This window comes from Hetaerina americana, unplaced genomic scaffold (assembly GCF_022747635.1).
Source record: "Hetaerina americana unplaced genomic scaffold, ioHetAmer1.1.p SCAF_1, whole genome shotgun sequence".
NCBI lineage: Eukaryota > Metazoa > Arthropoda > Insecta > Odonata > Calopterygidae > Hetaerina > Hetaerina americana.
The window spans coordinates 119,974,564-119,998,536 of NW_027286069.1; the positions used below are offsets into that span (position 1 = coordinate 119,974,564).

The 23,973-nt window shown below is 41.1% G+C and overlaps 1 protein-coding gene across 1 annotated transcript in view; it reads right to left on the reverse strand.

Moving 5' to 3' along the window:
• Nucleotides 1-23,973, reverse strand: part of FMRFaR (FMRFamide Receptor) — a 514,845-nt gene that overhangs the window by 34,524 nt on the left and 456,348 nt on the right. Inside the window, exon 5 of the mRNA XM_071595760.1 lies at nucleotides 17,969-18,284. Coding sequence (XP_071451861.1) covers nucleotides 17,969-18,284 — 316 coding nt within the window. The remainder of the gene's footprint in view (nucleotides 1-17,968; nucleotides 18,285-23,973) is intronic.

The following is a 23,973-nucleotide window of genomic DNA, read 5'->3' on the forward strand; positions in this document are numbered from 1 at the left end:
AAAGAATTAGATAAAGTCCAGAGAAAATCCGCTAGATTCGTTAAAAATTGTTATGATAAAAACACAAGTGTGACAGGTCTCTTAGGGGATTTAGGCTGGGAACCACTTGAAGTGCGGAGAGAACAAGCGAGGCTTAGACTTTTAGAAAGGTTCCGAACAAACGAGTTGAACTATGACACTGAAGGAATTATAATGGCCCCACACTACTTAGGTAGATCAGACCACAAAGATAAACTAAGGGAGATAGATTCTAAGACAGATAGGTACAAATACTCATTCTTTCCCCGAACAATCAGAAATCATAATAGTAAGAAACCGAAGTCACTTTAGAAATATTGAAAACATTGAATTTACAAGTCGGAGCAAAGTTAAACACTGCAAAGCTGTTAGGTATACTTGCAGGTGCATGTGTATGTAAGATGTAGTTTGAGTGTTTGCATGTGTGTGGGGTGTGGGTGTTCATGCATGAATGTATGCCATGTTTTTTTTGTGGATGTATGATTTTGTGGTTATTGCATGCGGTTTTTTTTTCTTTTTCTTTTCTAAATTACGGGTCGTGTCCTAGCACCCCCCGCCACACGCCCTTGCGGCGGCTTGCGGGGTATTAAGTAGATGTAGATAGATCTCCTCTCGAATTTAAACCGAATCCTTAAATTGGCTCTTTGCTCCCTTGAGTTCCGACGCAGAAAATCCTCAAATAAATTGTCCAATCTGTGCACTTCTTACTTCCGCCAAGGCCTTGCCTTATCTCTCCAACTTGTCAAACCTAGCCCTCCTCCCCCACACCTTTTCCTACAAAAACCGGATTTAGCGACTAATTTCCACCTACCCCCACCTTCCCTACCAACACCAGGAATTCCACCGAGCCGTTGCCACCAACAAAACCCTTCTCAATCCGTCCCTTCCCCGCCGGTCGACCAAACAATAGATACTGCCGAACACGTGCTGAACCTCTCTAGCACCACGCTGAACGAGCATCAAACCTCATTTCTGGGAAAAGGCCTCTCTTTCTGCCCCACCCCCAAAATTAATCACGCGACCATCCTCGTAGACGTCATAAATTTTGCCAGAAAACTTAGATGGCGACATTTCTGGGCGATGCAACCCGCCACTCTTCAATCCCCCGCACACACACACAGCGCCCTCACTAAGTTCCGGCCGCCTTCCCACCTTGAACCTCCACCGCTCCCTCCAAATCACCCGGTCGAAATCTTTATCAATTTTCTCCTGTCCAAAACATCTAGCCCTTTCCTTAAATCTCTAAACCCGAAACCCAATCTCTCCCCGGCCGAAGTAGCTGAGTTAAAAAAACTCACACGCAACCCCAACCTAGTCATCTCTTCTGCCGACAAAGGTTCGACAGTTGTAATCCTTAACACTACAGACTACCTTCAAGAATGCAACAGATTACTCTCCGACACTTCCTCCTATCAACATATTCCTGCTGACCCTAACCCTGCATTCCAAAAAGAAATAATCGCTTTCCTCCGAGACAACGGCCCTAAGGAGAATCTATCCCCCAGGGACATATCCCTCCTTTCCCCTTCCTAACCACACACCCCTCACTTCTACATCCTTCCTAAGATCCACAAATCCAACAACCCAGGCCACCCTATAGTCTCCTCTCGTTAGTCTCCGACTGAAAGAATTTCCGCCTTCGTGGACTACTATCTCCAACCGTTAGTTCACTCCCTACCCTCCTTTATAAAAGATACCTACCACTCCCTCAGATTGCTCCAATCAACTTCCCTCCCTCCTGACACCCAAATTACTATGGCTACTATCGATGTCACCTCCTTATACACATCCATTCCTCACCAAGGAGGCCTTTCTACCCTACGCCACTTCCTCTCCAAACGCCCTACCCCTCACATCCCCAGCACCGAATTTCTCATTGATCTTTCCAATTTCATTCTCACCCGCAACTCCTTTTCTTTCAACAATAACTATTACATTCTATTGTTTCAGGCTTCACTTCGTGGAAGTAATTGATATCCATTATTGAAATAGAAAGAAAGACTCGTACTTTTCCACAGATTTTATTAAACGGCACAACGCGTTTCACCGACTTGCGGCATCATCAGGTACAAATTTGCAAAACAGACAGAGCAAGCATATATACCCTCAGGACAGAGTGGGGGCGGGGAGGGTTGGAAGGATTTCAGGGGGGTGGGGGCTCGCAGGTGCGTTGATGGATTGTTTTGACCATTTCCAGGCTAATTTCTCGGAGAGGAGTGGGGAGGGGTATGGGAATAATTGCTCATTACAAAGTGTCGTGTTGGGGTTCACCAAGTGCCTTCTAATCTCTAATTGCTCCATGGAGAAGGAGATATTCCGATGAAGAGTGTTTAGGAAATTAAGGAAGGAGTCTAACTGTCGGTTGGTTCCGGTCCATAGGCATAGTATATCGTCCACGTAACGAAACCAATAGCCCACGTTTTTGTTATGCTGATTGTCAGCATTAAAAAGATGTTCTTCTACAGAATTGAGGAAGACTTCGGCTAGGAAGGGGGACAGTGGGGAACCCATAGCTAACCCATCCGTTTGGCTGTAAAGGGTGTGGTTGAAACTAAAATAATTCTGGTTAACTGTCATTTTGATGAGGGGGACCAATTCGTCTGAGATATTTTGGGCAATGGTGGAAAAAGACGTCAACGGCACCATCAACTTCCTCGACTTGACAATCACAATTAGGGATAATAGACACGAATTTGCAATTTATAGGAAACCCACATATACAGACCATATAATTTCTAATGATTCCGCACACCACTTTTCTCACAAACACGCAGCCCTCCACTCCATGATCCACCGCCTCCTACACATCCCCCTTTCCCCCAAAAACTTCAAAATTGAACTCGTGAATATCACTAATATAGCTACCAACAATGGTTTCAACCCCAAACTAGTTGACACATTACTACGGAAAAAACAAAAAGCAATGGCCATAAAAAGCATTTTCGTATCTCAGCCCGCAGTATCTAAAGATTTTAAGTGGTGCTCGATCCCGTTTCTGGGAGATCTTTCATATAGGATTTCCAACTGCCTACCCACCTCACTCAAAGCAGCCTTCTACCCACCCATAACCCTCTCCAAACTTCTAGCCAATGGAAAAGACACCCAGGATAGCCTTCTCAAATCAGGCATTTATAAACTGAAATGCGAGGATTGCAACATCGTTTATGTCGGTCAGACCGGCAGGAATATCAAGTTACGAGTCAAGGAACACGCTAGGTGTCACAAAAATCAGAATAACAACTCTCTCTTCGCCAAGCATTTACTAGAATTCAACCACAGCAGTGACTTTGTCCCAGAGATATTACACACACTCCCAAAAGGATTAAAAATGGACGCTCTCGAGCAATTAGAGATTAGAAGGCACTTGGTGAACCCCAACACGACACTTTGTAATGAGCAATTATTCCCATACCCCTCCCCACTCCTCTCCGAGAAATTAGCCTGGAAATGGTCAAAACAATCCATCAACGCACCTGCGAGCCCCCACCCCCCTGAAATCCTTCCAACCCTCCCCGCCCCCACTCTGTCCTGAGGGTATATATGCTTGCTCTGTCTGTTTTGCAAATTTGTACCTGATGATGCCGCAAGTCGGTGAAACGCGTTGTGCCGTTTAATAAAATCTGTGGAAAAGTACGAGTCTTTCTTTCTATTTCAATAATGGATAATAACTTTTACCTCCAAATAAAGGGCTGTGCCATGGGTAGCAGATTCAGGCCTTCATATGCAAACCTCCACCTCGGTGTCCTGGAAGTGAATTTCATTCACAACTATCCTCTGCAACCCCTCCTGTGGCTCCGATACATTGATGACATCTTTCTACTCTGGCCACATAGCATAGATTCCCTCAATTCCTTCATCTCCCAACTCAATGATTCCTCATCTCTGTCTTTCACCTCGACCATTTCATCCTCTCAGACCACCTTCCTCGATGCCAATATTTCCCTTAGCAATAACAAATTCCTGACTTCTGTTCACACTAAACCTACTAATAAGCGGCAGTATCTTCATTATAGCAGTTGCCACCACTTCCATACCAAGCGCTCCCTCTCTTACTCCCTCTCTATCCGCAGTCACCATATTTGCAACCATCCGGAATCCCTTAACAAATGCCTCACCAACCTTCACCACTCCCTCCTCCAACGAGGATACCCTGATTCTCTCCTCCATAAAAAATACTCAAACATTCCTACACCCCCAAGCCTGCCTCAACCACAGACTCCCACCCTCTCTCAATCTGTACTACCTACTTCCCAGGCATTCAGTCTCTCAAATTCATCCTCAAAGACCTATTCCCCATCCTCAAAAATCACAACACTTCCTCCACCTTCTTCCCAAATGCCCCTCTGTCACCTTAAAACGGCCCGCCAACCAAGCAGATATTCTCAAATCCACCAAGCCGCTATCAAAATCCCCTCACACACCCAGAGCCATACTCACTCCATGTCACGGAGGAAGATGTAAAACCTGCCCTATTTTCACCACTCCACCCCACTCCATCCCATCATTTAACTCTCTCTCGCCCTTCCCCCACTCTTCTGACCTGTAAACCCTGCCCGGGCTTTTGCATAGGCCCATGTTCCACACCCCTGAACCTTAGGATTATCAACCACCGCTCCTCGTGCAATCCCTCCTCCCCGACCGCGGGTCTCCCCATTCCTATCCATGCTTCCCATCATAAAACCCCTTTCAAGCACTGCTACAATGTTTCCGTCCTAGCGTCCCTTCCCACATCCGATAACCCTATAAAATTTAAAACTCTTGAAATGCCATTCATTTGGCCCTGTATGGCCTATCAGCATCCGGGCCTCAATGTCGTTCACTGATGGGAATGACCTGAATTGTCCACTTTGTGGAAGCGATGCATATCGGAGAGTTGAATACTTTGTTTTTCCGCAAGAGTTTTGGTGTCGTGGCCTTTGTTTCGACTTGCAGGGTCTTGATCACGACTTTGTAGGTTGAAACCGGGGTCTCGGATGCTGCAATTGTTGCCGTGAGCAGATTGTTTTCTATTCCGATTTTGTGACAATTCCACCTCCTCCCTCTCCCTCCTTCCCTATCTCCGCTAGCCTCTCCTCTCCCTTTCCTCTCCCTCAACCATTCCTCTCACTCCCACCCTAAACTCCCATCAGCAAACCTAACTATTCTTACGAATTCCCCGCCCACTTTCATTCCTACCTCCAGTTCTTCCCATGCCTCTTTAATCATTTCCTCTGCATACAGGTTGCACAGCAATGGTAATAATAGGCAACCCTGCCTTACACCTCTTCCTAGGATTGCCCAACCGGACTCCCCGTTTCCCACTTGCACCCGAGCAGTCTGAGACATATACAGGTTCCGGATTAGCCTCCTTTCCCTCCAATCTATTCCTAATTTCGGTAATATACTCATTAGTTTTTCCAAGTTCCCTCTATCAAAAGCTTTTTCGAAATCTACGAAACAGGCAAATACCTCCTGGTTGTGTTCTAAATTCCTCTCGATGAATAATCTCATTACTGCAATGGCATCACGCGTACCTCTCCCCTTCCTAAACCCAAACTGGTCATCCCCTAGGTAATCATTTGCCCTACTCTCTATCCTTTTGTTTATGATCCTGAGAAGAACTTTACCTGCGTGGGATATCAAACATATCGTCCGGTAGTCCTCACATGATGTAGCCTTTACATATTTTGGCAATAGGAACTAACTGATCCCACGAATCAGCCCATATAGCCTCTTCCTCCCACATTTTCCTAAACATTTCAATAGTTCCGCGGGAATTTTATCCACCCCCACAGCCTTATTTAGTTTCATCTCCCTTAATGCCCTTATATCTCATTGTCTAGTATGCCTTGACCTAAGCTGTCTTCCTCTACGTCATATTCTTTTTCAATGTCTAACTTTGTTGGTCTCAGTTATTTACAATACAGTTCTTCTATATATTCCTTCCATCTGTCTTGGATCTTTCCTGTGTCAACTATTATCTTACCCGCCTTATCTCTAACCGTTAGCATAGATCTTCCTTTCTTACTTCCCGATAAAGATTTAACTTTGCTATACCGCGCACCAATTTCACCCTTCCTCTGCAGACTTTCCATATCTTCGCACTGCGTCTTCCACCATGCTTCTTTTGCTTTATTTGTTGCCCGCCTCAATTTATTGTTCAATTCTTTGTACTTCATTTTCCTAACTCTTTATTTACATTCTTCCATTTTCGCCGCTCATCCATCTTTGTAATCATCTCATCCGTGATCCATGGTTTCCTAGTCCTTTTAGCGTTAACGGTACCAACAGTGTCTTTTGCGGCTTTAGACATCCCTTTCTTGATACTTTCCCATTTTTCTTCGATAGTACTTAGCTCTATACCATCCTCCATGATTTCTTCTACCGCCTGTTGGTACTCCTTCCTTTTCAAACCATTTAATGCTTCTACATTCCATTTTCTAACTCGCCGCCCCTGCCTTATCTTTTTGAAACGGACGCAACAACTAAATTGTGGTCTGAGTTCGCATCCGCTCCCGGGAAGCTGTGCGAATTTATAACTCTGTTCCTAAACCTGTGTCTAATTAAAATATAATCTAGCTGATACCTTTCTAAGTCACCTGGAATTTTCCTTGTATACCTGCGTCTTTTGTGGTGTCTAAACCAAGTGTTGGTGATGACTAAGCCCTGCCTCCTGCAGAACTCAACTACTTTCTCCCCGCGGTCATTCCTCGTGCCTAAACCGTAGTCCCTCACGTCATCACCATTTCTTCCTTCGCCTACCGTCGCATTCCAATCCCCCATTACTATCAAATGTTTCCCTGCAGGAACACACGCGATTATGTCCTCTAACTGATCGTATATCCTATCGACCTCTTCGTCCTTATGGGTTGCTCGGTGGCATGTATACATGAATAATAACCAAGTTCGTCGGTTCTGCTTTTATCTCTACTAGTAATAATCTATCCGTTACCTGCTCTATGTCGACTACGCTTCTTCCTACCTCTTCATTTAATACTACGGCAACCCCTCGTTGGCTCTCGTCCCCGCCGCTGTATATTATTCTATAATTATCACTCCAGTAATCCCCGCTATCCTTCCATCTCACCTCGCATAGACCTAAAATATCTATATTTCCCCTTTCCATCTCTCGCTTAACATTCTCTCATTTCCCTGTCCTCATCATTGTCCTAGTATTCCACGTTCCTATTCTAACTAATTTAATCTTCTTCTCCTGCGTCTTCTGTCCTGCTGCTGCTGGTTTTCCCTTGCAAGGATTTCGTGGGATGACGACCGCGGAAGCCTTGCCTCCCCCGCTGCCGGGGACGACACACGGCCGATTGGGCCCAGCCCCGTAGTTGCAAGGACTCAAAATATCTCTATCGTCCGTCATATTTTTCTCGGGAATGATAATTGAGGTGGTTTCCCGTTGCCTTCCTCAATAGTGTTTTTAACGTGACACCATCACTTACTGGCTGCCCCATTGGGGTCAGACGTCATTGCAGCCGCCTCACTGAGGAACAGACGCAGCGAGGAACAGACGCACAAGCCCCTCTACCACGTCAAGGTTTTAGTACGGGGAGGGATATATATTTATATGTATATATTCCTCCCCGTATATATATATACATACATATATAAATAAATAAATAAATAAATAAATAAATAAATATATATATATATATATATATACATATACTATATATATATATTTATATATTCCCCCTGTATATATATATATTTTTCTATATATATATATATTTATGTACACATACATCTAGATATAAATTATAATATTTTATATTATGTAAATATATATAAAATATATATAGATATGTTATAAATTATTATATATGCAAATGCATATTCAATTGGAATTTATATAATTGCTGTGATTGGTTAAAACTTCTTAATAACTTTAAAATAATGGAGAAGGACCCTTGGAAAATTAACTACAGCTGATGTGTCAAGACGGAGAAAGATTTTCATATAATCCGATGAAACTGTGTGTGCTGACATAATACCTCGGGAGTGTATGAGTTAGAGGGATGTGGGAAATGGGAGCGGGTAGGTGGCGGACGCATATAAAACATTATATGCGCTGTTATGAGCCGGCCATGTTGCCGGAATCCACTTCCATTGACTTGGAGCAGTTGGGGTGGAGTATCATGGCGGCTGATGGCAAGATTTGTCGAGCCGTAGCTGGAATGGAGGCGGAGACGAGGGGTTCTCGTCGCCGCTGCGAAGAGGACATTATGGTGGAGGGTGAGGCGTTTAACGCGCGCCATCTTGCCTTCCACGACCGCCGTTTCGCTCCGGGCCGTCCGAAATGACCCTAGATATGCGTAGGGGGAACCAACCAACTAGGGAGTTCTTTGGCTCTTTGTGCCTGGTTTGAAGTTTATCTGTTCGGCTTGCATCATACGTATTATTCTACAGAGAGAGCCGGTTGTATTCTAAATCAATAACATGCGTTTCCTTCCTTCGTCCTGTCGAATGCGCCTTCCTTGAGTTCGCGTTTCTTCTCGATGCCTCATCGCGTTGGAGGCTGACCTTTTCATGCAATGAATTCAGAGAGGTAACCGTGTGATGGAGATAATGCAAGTAATTTAATGGTAAAATATTTAAAAGTTTACGAAACGTGTTTACTATGAGTTGAGAAATTCAATTCGACCGGTGACACCCGGATCACTATGAAAGACAAGAACTTTGGCCCGTTGCAAGCACGACAGGAAGAAGAAATACGAGTATTCTGGAAGTTGAGGAATTTTTCTAAACAGCATGTGTGAATAGTAACATACATTGACTCACCCGTGGACTTGTATTTGCGCGAGTGTTTACGATACAAATAACTCTCTTCGTTTTGATGTTCACTTTTCCGATGCACAGCCTCTTTGAGTGTTACACTCGCAATCTAGGTAAATATTCTTGCTGGGATCCAGCAGGGAGCGCATTTGTATTCTTAATATGGAAAACGGGGACATTTACTGGTACCTCGGTACGCATATATGTTGGTAACAAGATTTATTCTCTTAGATACAAATCTTGGTCGATAGACATGGAATCATTCCTGGGAATACGGTTTTTAAGAGGCATATGCATTCCTTGATGCACATTTCATATTAATGCAAGTAAGAAATAATCACAGAATGCACTTCCGACATCAGTTGTTTGGGACATAAACGAAGATTATTGCCCCAGGCACCGAGGCACCCGTCTACGTACAGTTTTCTTCCCAGCCAGGGTGCCAACCCTCCGGGGATGAGGAGTGACGGCGCTGCGCGACATCTCCCATCGAGTGATGACACGAGAGCTTAAGTACGCGTCATCCTATGGCGCATCCCTACTCGGCGAGTTTGAATGGTACTCGGTGCGTGGGCGATATGTTATGACGTTGGGTTTGATAAATACGAAGAACCAAGGGGAAATATTTTCTGTCGTCTGAACACCAGAAACCTGAAATGAATGGTAGTAAGTCTCGAGTCGAGGAGGAAATCCATCGCAGCAAGGCCGGGAATTTGAGTTGGCGACACTTTCAGTCCATGAAATGTGTCAGCGGAGGCCGAGAGGGCCACCAACTACTTCCGCCCTTCCTCTCTCGCAGTCGCCCATCTCGAAAGACAGGCGCGGCCGAGTAGTGCCCTCGGCCGCGCGCTGCGAGTACTTCGCTTGCGCCATCTCCCAGCCCCCCGGGGGGGGGGCGGGAAAAAAAACCCCCTCCCGGAGGTGACGTATACACGGGGCGCAAACAGGGACGCCCCAGTCTCACATTTGTCACTCGCCTGCCTCCCAATAAAAAAAAAAAAAACAAAACACCAGTGCGAAGAATGTGCGGTAAAACTCCTCCAAGCCCACATTTTTCCAAACTCTTGACTCAGTATTAATGGCAGACGCAGGAGGTCCCACGCATCCTCGATTTATAAACGCCTGGGGATCAGTGATGAGGTATTTTTCAAGTTCTAACTAAGATTTCCTGGAATAAAACTCTGTTCCTCTCTGGGAATATATAAAAAAATACAATTTTAGCGGAAAGAAAAATTGTATTTGTGACTAAATGATCTTTAACTTAGACGAGTATTAATCGCTAAAAACATGAACGCGCAAACCGGAAGATACAAAATAATATATTAATTCAAATCCGCGTTAATTTTTATCGCTGTACAACTCCGAATTAAAGAGCTGTGAATGATGGGCATTGAAATATTTTTGCAAATTGGAATTAAAAAATATACCCATGCGATTTTATTCTCTCAGGAATTTCTGTTTATTTCTAATCAGGTAACAACGCAATACTTCTTACTTATTTCTGATTACATAAAATTTCAGTTTTGATGCAATCAATGAAAGCTTCTAGTTGCAGTGTCTATCAATGTTAAGAACTTGGGTAGGGTAGGAGATCGATTTCAATGAATTTAATAGTAAACTGATTTATGTGGGACTGTAACACTGAACCAAATTCAAGAAAACAGAAAGAATAATATGTTGAAACGAATCGAGCTAAATGTATTTATTTGCCTGGCCTATAAATAGAATAAAATGAAGCAGATTCAACGTAAGTTTTGATGACTGATTAATGTTCAAACATTGAAATTGATTATTGGTCAATGATTATCGACGGTAGCTTATTCAAACGCACAATTTGAAGCTGATTGAAATCCTTTGACAAATCGAAGGTAATGAATACTAACAGAAACACAAAACATGACATATCAAATACTAATATCAAGGATTTGAAGAAGTCTCTAGGTAGTGTTGAATGTGATAATAGATTCAACTTGAAACGCGAAAAGCATGGAACAGACCACCACGCCAGAGAGTAATACAAGTTTTGAAGGCCCAAGCAGGCATACAAAGAATGCAATACGAAGCAGAAGACGAAGATACAGGAAAATTAAACTTGAGAATTAATGGAAAAATGCGATATCTCATCTTCACTGATTAATACTCGCCAAGAGCGTGGATGAATAAGTGAAACAAGGAGAGGATATCAAAGGAGTAAATGTGAGCGAGGAAATAAACTTGTTCCATTTTGCAGATCACATCCCTATCAACAGTTGAAGCACAAGAGAATGGAGAGCATTCCCAGAGATAAACGAAAGCGAGACGTCAAAAGTTAGAGTTTAACAGCGTAATGTAAATATCACATGAATATACGCAAATTAAATCCTAGAATTCGGGGACTGAAGCCGAAGAGGAATTTCACAGAGAAAATAAACAACAGGAAAGTATGAGTAAAAATGAGAGAAAAAAGACATGAAGTCGCTGATGTTAGTATAAAGAAACATGTCAATTGGTCAAATATTGAGACACAATGGAGTTGGCGGAAAAAAAACGTTAGATAATGTCTTAAAGAAAGGCTTGTGGACGAATTATTCTTGGAAATAAATACAGGTATGAAAATTAAGGTCTATCGTCGCATGAATTCTTGATATTTAATCGGAAAGGAGGAGAATTAAACTAGCCAATGGACCTGAACAGATGGCGCGCTTGAGATCGGAATAATAAAATCATATTTTGGCAATAGCTTTTAACTGAAAAATTTTCAAACTCTACGTCTTCACGTTATGCCGGGAAGAGAATTTGCAAATGAACACTAGAGCAGTTTGATGTGGTCGGAAGGCGTCGGATGAAAACACCAACTAACTTCCGAATGCTTGAATCCATCGGAAGAATGGCTTTTCGCCTCTCGTATACAGTCGTGTGACTGCGAGTTACGAAACATGACCTGATGAGAGAAGCAACATTTTTTAAAAACATCACCACGGTCTGAATCAGAAGACGATGGCGCCTTGAGAATCAGATCTCAGAAATTGTGCCTCTAACGTCTAAACATTAAACTTCAGGAGCATCGTAATGCAATCCACATTCATCCACAACTCATTTGGTGAAGTCATCCATTCAATCCTCGCATTTTCGTACAGATGTCCCATTACCGATATTGGCAACACACACGCATTTTGTGTTCTATTGCTGAAATAGTGAGAGAAGAAAAGTAGAAAATACCACACCCTCAATCACTTTCTCCTTTTAAACGTTACGTTGATCTGTGATGCATAATTTTAAAATTCCTCTTTCCAATCGGAACCCTCACAAGCGAACCCTGGCCCCTGGCGCCAGCTTGGAACCCTGCCTGGAACCCTGGAGCAGCTTGGCTGCTATTTTGCAACAGTTGTCGACAGCAAGGCGACTTTTCGGAAGGTGGCGTGAAATATACCGAATTTTCTGTTTATGAATTAAAACTCTTCGATATCATGGCTGGCGAAAACCCTCGCGACTATATGTATTCCTCAAGTGTCGATACTCGCATGGAACTGATAAAGATGTGTTTCACGATACACGCTTTGCTTACGGCAAAAAAAGGACACATGTGATTCGCCTATGAAACCAAGTGACACTTGACAAACGACAAGATAGCATACTGAATGAACGCATGAATTTATAGCATAAGAAATCCCCAGCCCGTTAAAAGACAGTGATGCGCCAGGAGGCATGACGTCTCCCAACCGACCAATATCCCTAGAAGCACCGTGATATCTGCGGAAGCCGGGCGAATACCGGAAATCGAGTGGGGCTCCTTCGTAACCGGCAGGGGGGGGGGTAAAAGGGTACGCGAGTGATCTTGGAGGTCAGCCACGCCTTGACGGCTCTCGGGACCACGCGACTCTCCGCGGTGAAGACCTGATTATCGAATCCTGCGATAAAGCGCGAAAGAGGAGGATCAATCCGGGGAAGAGGACCTCATTCATTTCCCCAAGAGTCCCGCGCCTCTCTCGAGAATGTGGCGAGCGTGGTCCGAGTGGGGGGGGGGCAAGGAGTGTCCTGGAAGGGCGATCTGAACGAGAGGTCAAGGCGAGGCCGGGATCCGGGCGGAAATTTGTCATCGTTGGATATCTATAGCTTTCCAGGAGAGACACCACTTCGCTCCTTTCCCCAATCCTCAATCGAAAGAGCTCCAAGTATTATTCCCATCGGCATCCCACCAATTCGAGTGCATTAACTCCCTATATTCAACTACTCCGTGTTCCTCCTGAAGGGATAATAGGAGAAGAAAACAATTGCAATCGTAATTTCCTTATCTCGTATTGTGGAAACACCACTCTGAAAATGTAACTTCTATAACATACAAAAGAAATATGACCTAGAGAAAATAAAGAAACCCTTTTCCAGTTGGCTTTCGCCTTTCAACTACAACTATATGATAGCCCGCAAGCCGCCAAAAGTGCGTGTGGCGTGGAGTGTTAGGTCACCAGCCGTCAAAGAGAACAAAACTACATGCAAAATTAAAATAGTTATGCAAACCTACACCCATAGTGCGTTTAAAATTCTACTTGCTACTCGCAGCGCAAGGGAGTAATAAGTTAATAATAATTTCTACTCAAATCTACATCTACATAGTACCCCGCATGCCGCCTCAAGGGCGTGTGGCGGGGGGGGGGGTGTTAGGTGACAACCCGTAAAAGAGAATAAAACCGCATGCAAAATTCACAAATAAATACCAATCTAAACACACTATATCGCATATAGTCATGCAAAAACCTTTATAACTCACATGAATTCCGATACATACTCCGTTAACTAACATACAGAGACATCTATGAATATACCTAATGTCTACGCAACGTTTAATCTTGTCCTGACTTGTAAATTAAATGTCTTCGATATTTCTGCAGTGACTTTGGTTTCTTACCCTTATGATCCCTGATTTTGCGGGGAAAGAACGAATATTTGTATCTAACTGTGCTGGAATCCATCTCCCTTATAACTTATCTTTGCGGTCTGATCTACCTAATTAGTGTGGGGCCAAACAACTGCAAACACAGCTACATTCAGGATGACGGATAACGGAGTTGTAAAAAATAATCAAATGACAGTACTCTATGAAATAAATGTGTGTAGATGTTGCCTCATAGCAAGAGTAAATAATGGCAATATATTAAAACTCCCGAAAAGTAGCGCCCAATTTCTTACTGTGTTCTTCTTTTTGCTATGTTTTCATTGGTCGCTGAACCAGAGCCAAGGAATCAGGAGGGTTAAACGTCGAAGGGATAATATTTAAAACAGATCATCAAACACTGCCGTAGTCACTGGCATTGATCCACATATACTCCCTATAAAAAACTAAGGATATAAAATGTATTATAATTATGACGGTAATATTCTACGGAAATTCAGGCTGTAAACAGAAAGAAACAGCACACAAAAACTTATTTTTTAGCTCGGATATCATAGTAAATAATTGTGAGCAATTGAATATTCCATCTGAATTAAATATGCAAAATATTATAATTGAACAATAGAATGTCTGTTCAAATATTTTATCACTATTCATGTGTAGTTTGTATAATAAGCAAAGTGCGGTGCGGTCTAAATGGATGGGTGGCATCTTGCGAAAAGTTTAACGATGCTGAGATTTTGAAGCAAAGAAATTTTTCTTTTCTTAATGAGAATGTATTGTTAAGATTGAAAACTGCCTTCCTTCACGAGAGAGCCGTCAAAATGAGCCGAGTAATTAAGTTCATCATGGGATTACGTGCTTGGGAATTTTTCATAAATTTTTTCAGCACACCGCTGAGATCTCAAATTTTCTCTCGAGAATAATAACCATGTTTATTTGTATAATATTGACGCGGAGTTTCACTCAAACAGCGCTTTCATATGAGACTATAAACAGAAATCAAACAAAATATATTTGCAGGCTGATTTTAAAGTCTCATTAACTTTATCGAAAAAGTTAGAATGTTTTAGAGGTATTGGTATTGAGTTTCAAATTTGAATTCGGTTTGAAAATGGCAATCTCACAGCGTGAATGCTCCCATCGGCTCATCTTTCAGGGAAACTTAATCATTTAGAGTCTCTTCAAAGACTGTGCGTGATTAGGAAGAGGCGGAGCTTCAAACCCTTTTCTTTACCTGATAGAACGCGCAAACTTTTGTAATCAAATAAATCTCACCTTCAAAGATCCACGACAAAATGAAGACGTTGGACATTGGATCCCATAACACTGATTGAGCGAATGCACCGAAATCAAGGTGACTCGATAGAATCCATCTAATACGAATTAAATCAAATTTTGTATTTGCTCTTCTCAGTTACGAATTGATGACGTATCTGATCGATTCCTCGCATTTTCTTACTTTTATACATAACGCATCTATTTCCCACTATTAAAACATTTGAAATACACGAGAAGTATTTGGGATCCATGGAGAAAAATATTCATTGACGAATTGGGAAAAGCACAGACAAAATTCATGAGATTCGTCATAAAATACTCTCGAATCTTGCGAGATTGACTCTATGGGACCAATTTTCGCACCCATAAGTGACTATGGGTATTACTACTCCCTCATAAATGTTTTCCATCGGTTTGAGGCCATATGTACAACGGCAAAGCCTTCTTATGGCACCAAAGATAGTCTTAACCTTCGAGCAAGTGTAGTTCACGTGAGGTTGGGAGGTAAGTTTATCGTCTATGTGTATGCCGAGGTATTTAAAGGTCTTCGTTCTCTTTAGCTCTCTTCCCATTGATTTTACATGCCGGGTTTCTTAATATTTTTGCTCCTAGGATCATGTATTGGCTTTTTTCTATGGATAACTTCAGTTTGTTACTTTTTGCCCAGGTTTCTAGGATAAGTAGAGTTTTTTCCGCCAACATTTCCAGCTCTTTTCTGCTGTTTCCAGGGATAGTTACTGCGATATCATCCGCATATGCGATAATATTGCACATATCCGGGAGTTCTTCTCTTTAAAGCGAATTGGTTAAGAGGTTCCACAAGGTTGGGCCAAGAACCGAACCCTGTGGGTACCCCTTCGTGGCTACTTTAGAGAACTTGAGGTGTTTGCTGGAGTATTCTATCACGCGGTTGGTAAAATAATTTTTGACTAATTTTATTAGGTTGTTGGAGACCCTTAAATATTTTAGTCATAAAATACTACGAGAAAATATTGAGCGTGGAAAATGCTGCAGGAATTCGGGTGGCGGAATCAAGAGAAGAGAAGAATCTGGCGGATTGAACGAGCCATCAGGCATTTATTTAATTACATCATTGAAAATAAACATTTGTTCTGAAATATTTTGGCTAGCTATGCGTAGATATTGGACACATATCAATTTTATTGACAAGCAATTTTTGGAACACTTCACTGTAAGAACGTCGTAATTTGATGGGGAGGGTGACTGCTAAAAACGCTGGACTGGGAACCTTTACAAAGTAGAAGAAAAATATGCTGACTTTGTGGAATGCTCCGCAATCTGAAGAGAGGGAGAGAAAACTTGGGCAGATCTTAGGATCGAGGCGGGGAACCCAAATTTTACAGGGAGAAATGACCACAAATTCAAGGTAAAATGGCGGTCACAGAGAGCAAATTGAAAAAAATATTCATTTCTTAATAAAACAATTGTTGATGGGAACAGTTTACTGAAAAAGTATTCGAGCCCTTCCCTAATACGGTAAATAATTTTAAGAAAAGATGTAAACAGTTTATATAATAATTTGATTGATTTGCTGAATGAAATTGTATGTAACAGCTTAGTTTTGATTATTTTCTTGTTGATTTGGGAAACTGATGTTAATGAGATGGGGATTTTTCTTTTCTTTTTGTTTTAGCGATAGGTCTTTAGATGTTTCCTTTAAGTGTATTGCTTTCTTTTCTGACTGATTTTATTTATTGTCTTTGGTGATATTGATTGGATTTGTGATGTTATGTTATTTTTCCAAAGGCAAGTTTGACTGTAATACTTGTGGGCCACCCGATATTGCCTATCTGCAAACGTGCGTTTTAATAATGAAAGTAATATTTTGCCGTTACAATTTTTACAACGTAACATTCAAAAACCACATAAGAGTGTAAAAATATTGATTAGCTGCAACCGTGATAAACCTTCTCAGAAATGTGTACTTCAGCTGATACGACACTCGAGTCTATGATGGCTCCGAGCGATGCGGGTGGATTTAATCGCTAAACAGAAAAAAACTAACTAACGAGCCAAACAGGAAAAAGAGTAAGTACCAACATGCTCATAGTTTCTGTTCGTGTTTTCATAAAAGTGTTTCGAGAATCAAATAATATCATAAGGTCGATTATCGCGAGGGAAATGGTCGCGGCGGATGAAAGATTTCGAGACGTTGTCCGAAGGGGTGAAAGAAATGCTTTGGAAGCATGAAGACGCGTTCAATTACTTGCAGCCAATAATCTGCCCTGACCGCACACATTGGGTGTTTGGGTGCGGCAAAATGGAAATGGAAAATTACTCCGGATGGATCGGCGTGGAATAGAATGGTCTTGAATGGAGAGAGACTTGGCACAAAGGAAAGACTAGCACCGGACGCGCACATACGAGAGAGAGAGAGAGGAGGAGGAGGAGGGGGGGACTGTTTACGGTTGGAAACAGTAGCAAAGGTTGTCGAGGTCCATCTAATTGATCGCATGGCGAGGATCTAAGAACATCGTCAACTAGATACTAGATATATCCGGATAATTTTCAAGTGACTATCATCAGCAGTAGGAAGCAAATAGAATCGAAGCTAAAATACAGTCCCTGGAAAGAAATGTGCAGGAGCCCAAGAAGAAGTACTTGAAAGAATTTTAAGTGTTCGTGTATATCTGCTCAATAAATTGCTTAAAAAAATAATTTAATTACTTTTGGAACGCACCCTTAAAGACACTTGGCTCAAATAAGATTGAAACTAAAGGGCATGAATTTTGATGGAGGAGCACCTCATTTAGAAAATTTAAAAATCAAGGTAACCAGGGCACCAAAAATAACCTTGCCTAAAAAAGAGCCCAAACATCTCATCTCTTGAGGGCGCCTTGAACATTGCGCAAGTTCATTGCAGTGACGATCATTCAAAATGACGACGATGCCCAATGTTATAAAGAAAATCCCGCGACCCGGAGGTCGTAATAATGATCACGTGACCAAAATGGGTCCCATTTATTTTAAAACGAGCAGGTTGGGTGTGTGTGTGTGTCAGTTTGACCCCCGTCTCACCTGTCGGTAGATGGCGGCGTTGAGGAAGGCCAGTCCCCCGAAGGGAAGCACGTACATGACGATCAGGTAGGACCAGTTGACGTAGACGGAGATGTAGGTGGGGTCGGCTCGGAGGGGAGACGCCTTGAGCTCGTAGACGGTGAGGTTGGAGGGCGGCGGGCCGTTGAGGAAGAGCGTCTCTTTCACCATGTGCACCTCCCAGAACCTCGGCAGGTTGTAGATGAGCGAGAAGGCCATAGCCGCGGCCACGTGGATGCGTGCCCTCCTCAGCGTGCAGAGCGACCTCGCCTTGAGGGGGTGACACACGGCCACCCACCTGTTGGAAGCGAAGCAGAGAACGCGTCCAAATCGGAATGAGGTCGCACTTGACCCATTCCCCGGCATCACCTTCACTCCGATCCGCGCATCACGTGCGAGAGGTCAAATGGCGTCGATCTCACCGGGGAAATGCTGACTGAGAGCATTTAACTGGCCGGATTTTGTAATTTTGGAGGAAAGAAATGACTAAGAGTTGAATCGGAGGATGATTTATGACAAAAAGATTGAAATAAAAATGTTTTTTTTTCGAGAAAATTCAATGGTGTTAACCATGTCATACCCAAAAATTAAACCGTAAGATGTACTAAAGGGATATTTTAAGATAATGAGATGGCTGAGTTTCAGTGCCGCCGTCAAATTTATGAAAGTATAGCATTCATGACTCCGATTGCATACGAACGCATTGCATCTTTCGAATAAAAGGCATAAGCGTTTGCAAATCTGTTCGTGGGTTTTTGATTGGTTGAGTTTGGTCTGATATACCTGTGGTATTTTCTCATCAAGGGAATATTACGCAAGGACAAAGAAATAAAGATTCTTGTTGTTAAGGATTGAGGACGAACAAAAGCAAAGGTACTCCTCACGAGCGAAACGCAGAGAAATTCAAGGAACAACACCCTTTGAGTGAATGTCGATGAAAAATATTTCCAAGACCAAGGATCGATCCCGGATTCTCATGGGTGGAATCCATTGTACACACTTATCGAACGCCAGTCCCCACACCATTCAAACTACTGCCCAAGTAATTGCTAGTAGTGGACTCAACTTTGTGGAAATTAATGGCACTTTACGAAACTTACAAACTAAGATGGAAAAGAGCGAGTTTGTAAGGTTCCTAAAAATGTAACAGTGGACATTAACAATTAAATATTAAAAAATTAACAGTATATTTGACCAGCATTAACTTCTAATAACACACATATGTTTCAACATTTTGAGAATATTATAAATTAACTTGGGACATTGGATTGCCACGCCAACAATTTGATAGCCTGATAATTTTTCGATTAAGTTCGCGCATCGAGATGAGACGCTTCGACCACTGGACCGCTTGGTGCATTTCGCGCAAGTTGTGCTCCAATATTTCAGCTCGAATCTTTTTCAATGGCGAATGGTGCATCAAATACCATGATGCATCTGTTTGTAAACTAATTCCATCTGCAAGAGTTATTTTTTTATACCAAAACTATGAAATACTTGATTTAGATGGTGAATTCACTAGGTCTTCCACAGTACGGCCATTTCGCATGTGATTTGAGATGAAACTATGGGGGAGAAGGGAACTACTTTGGCGTCGAGTACCCAATAAATCTATATTTTAATCTGTTTAAATGAGAGGTAGCTTGAATAATCTTTGACTCAGAATCATTAGCCTAGGGAGAGAGTGTCTTTCCTATAGTTTCTATTCGAGGAGAGTAAGATATTGGTGAACTTACGTTTTACACGCACTTGAAATACTAATCTGCATAAATGTGAAGTAAAATTAACCCTTAATAGTACGGATATGCATTACTTTACCGCTATAATAATGAGCGGTCTGCTTCACTGATACCAAGCTCGAAATACCTTTTACATGTTCATTAGATTTATCAAAAAGAAATAACCGAATTCATATAACGAAGATAAAATATTAAGGGCTAATAAAAGATTGTAGTAGTCTAATTATGGCCCTTTTAGAGTCGTAAAAAGATAATCATGAAGAGATTTAGATTGCGAAAAAAATTAATCATTATTTGACCTCCTAAAAACCTAAAAGATTTGCTTAAGTTTTAAAAGCGCAAACTAGAAGATCAAGCGGACAAGGTAAGGTGCTGAAGTATGTCTCTCGTGAATTGTGATGTTCAGCTATATATCGATTGTATTCATGGAGGGCAAAAAAAGACGTGATACCTGATACTCAATCGCGTCAATGCATTTCTGTAGTTTGTTCAGGATTGAAAAAATGTCTACTCTTTAGCCATTAAAAGAAAATGAATGAAAAATATTAATTACATTTTTAGAGTTATAACAAATGTTGGTATAATTCGTAGATTCATCATACAAGATAATATAATTAATAAGAAATGAAAAAAAAATTGGGAATGAAAAGTTTTTCAAAGTTTTCGAATGCCTACTAAAAGAAAAAATAAAGAGGAAACCCTTAACTGTATAATAATTGATATTTTATGATTTGACGACTATGTCCTGCGATAATTTATAGTACATACTTCTGTTTTAGGTTATTAAAACAGGATTTACCTCTACCAATCCAGCTAACTACTTTCTTTATAGTTGTGGCATTTATACAGTGTGAAGCAGAATGAACTCCCTAGTTTAAAAAATCACTGAAGGGCGCCACGGTAAATTAACGGAATAAGAGTAGTGACGTTAGCTGAAGGAAACAACGCCATTTTTAACAATGAGTGCTCGACACAGTAAGTATTGTTGATGCCTGTCACCCCCTGACACACACCTTTCTGGCGGCTCGCAGGGTATTGATGTAGATGTAGGGCGATTGAAATGCATACAGACGTAACTACGCCGAAGAGGGCTACTTTGTGGCCGAAATACGCGTATTCGTATTCACCTTTCTTATCCTCTCCTTTTTTACTTTTTACCCATTCTTGACTTGTGGCGCTAGCCAACTAATTTCATTTTTACTTTGTTTAGAAAGGTAAACTGTTTACGGCTATTGGAGTTTCACATTTATTATATTTATAGACTTAACTATAACACTAGAGATTTATTTACCTTACTGTATATATCATGACATGTTCAAAATATTTTGTCCGGATAAATAGATTCATAATAATATTTTTTCACTGACATCATTTCGTTATGACAGTATATTAAAAACGAGAAATAGTAATCCTAAACGGAGGAGAGATGAAAATTAATAGAAAAAAATAAAAAATAATTTTTTAAACGGTAATAATTCGAGGAAGTGGTTAATTTCTCTGGAATGCGATTAAGATCGGGGGACAGTTGACACATAAAGGTTGGTGCTATTGGTGGGTGCTACGGGTGAAAATGTATAACATTGGATTTCGGAAATGGAAACCCTCGACTTCGAACCGGATTGATTCCTTATCTAAGAGTCGTAAAAGCCAAGTGCATTATCAGCTTGGTAAAATAACTCCCACTGTGTATCGACACAATAGCCTTTATGTTACTGCCACGACAAAATCCCCAAGAAACTGAAATGATCCCATTATTTTATTGCGGAAAACCTCTTATCAGACATTTTATTACTCCTGAAACGACTTTCTCCCTCTCTCTTTCAAATGGATCAACAGTTTACACGTATTTCACTTCGCTATCTTTGTATTCGGAGGAAATAAGCCCCTGGAGATCCCAGCACAAGTTAATATCGGATTTGGAACTTTAATGGCTTCTGAGAAACGATTCAACGCACTGCAGATGGATTGACTCTTTTTATGCGGATTTTTTCTCTCGGGCTGTGACTCTCACCTGATGTCCAACTCAACGAAATACCTAAATACTAGGGCAGCAGGGTAATAGCGGGAGCACAATTAAGGATGATCTTTTTTTTAAATATATTAATGAGCATTGTATAAAATTAATAAATACACGGGGAAAAGATTTTTGAATTCCATTGCCATTGCAGTTTCCTCCGCTGAAAAGTTTATTTATTTTATTTATTTTATTTATTTTATTTATTTTATTTATTTTATTTATTTTATTTATTTTATTTATTTTATTTATTTTATTTATTTTATTTATTTTATTTATTTTATTTATTTTATTTATTTTATTTATTTTATTTATTTTATTTATTTTATTTATTTTATTTATTTTATTTATTTATCGACTTAATTGGGCGAGGTTGAGACTAATACCTAACCCTACATTAAGACCCTAAACCCTACATAATGCATTATATTGAAGACATTCACATACAACCAAGTTCAAGACGGAATACACCCCGGCGGGAATCGAACCCGCGACCTTTGGGTTGGTAGGCGAGGAAGTTACCCCGCCGCCACCAAGACCGGCCAATATTAGGCTTATCACAAAAAATAAACAATGCTCATGTAACTCTAATGCAAGCCTTTCCGAGAGAAAATAATTTAATTTTTCTACAACTCGTCAGATGCAATTATTTGAATGTTCTTGATTTCATTAAATAATATGACATCAACAGAAAGAGCAAATATAAATTTCTCAATCCCTAATAATTAAAGGAGAAAATGTCAAACCAAAGTTATAGTTTGTGGTGAAATTTGAAAGCATTAAATAACTGTCTGTGAACGGATTTTTAAAATTTCATAATATTGCCACATGCAGTGATGAACGAACGAGCAAAAGATATATGATCGATGGGAGGATCGTATATCAAATAGTTATCCACTGATTATCGTTACAAAATTACGGTAAATTGAACAAAGTTATCGTTTTGCAGATGTACTCGCGAACAAATCTGAAACACTGACGATGGACACGGCCGACGGATATGGCTTTCTCCGAGATCTTCAAACGAACGAGTACCGGATCGATCTTTTTCATTAATTCACATGGAAAGGTAGTAATAACAAGTTCCTATCGCTGCTTCGTAATTAGGCATAAGGGATAACTTCACGAAGACCCCGTGTGATTTCAAATTTAAATCATTCTCCTCCTTTTTCAGTCGTTTAAATTTCCTCCGAAGAAGGAAACATCAACTTCAACCAAAAACGTGCCATGCCAGAATGCATCCGGAATTGTATTGTCGTTTTCCTTAGGGAAAAAAACACCCAAACTTTAAACGGAATAAAATGTTAACTACCACGAATTAGAAGTAACCTATGAAATATGAGTTGAAAGCGCATATAGATGAATGATTGGAATCCATTGGTAGGTGGTAAATCCGAACATTTGTATTTGTCACCCTTTATTATTTTTCCCATTTCTACGCATAATTCCATTACTCCCTTATTACACAACTCTTTCTCACATCAACTTGCTTCGATTTTCACAATTAATAATTTATTGGTTTTTTCCTCAGAGTTTTCCGTTTCACACACTCTTCGCAAATTATAATATGACAGATGTACTTTTTTAACCGGTTAGAGTTTATTTTTGCGTCTTAATATGCATTAAAGGCAGAGAGTGTAGGATAATCAATCAATTATTTAGTGGAGAATATAGGAAAAAGGTCTCCTAATTATTAAAACCTATGCTTGAGGATTGAACTGACCATCACTTCCATGACCCTTTTCTTGTGATCCTTCCTTAAATGCCCCTCTCCACCACCTTCCATGACACCACATCCCTGCCTCGGTGACCACCCTATCTCTCTCGTGGCGTTGAAACACAGTGAATCATACTATCTACGGGCTGCTTTTGAAGTCGCCCCTTATTGCGATTTTTCCCGTGAACAAAAGAGCTCCGTGAGTCACCATTTCCCCTCATGCTACTCTCATCACCCTCCTCGACTTCCCCACTTCACCATCGACAGCCCCTCTACGTCCTTTTTGAGTAAAAGGTCTGAATGGTGTCTGCCATACATATGTCAGCTATGGATGGAGGACCGACTGAGTCAATGGACAGCTGCGATAGGACTTCAAATCGTGAACAGGTGAGTGCTTATTGAGTGGTGATAAGTTGGACCGGCGAAATCATTGCCAAGCCGATTGGGCCACCCACTACAAGACATGCATGTAGCTCTCGTTGATATTTTGCGACATCATAGTTGCCCAAAAGTTGCA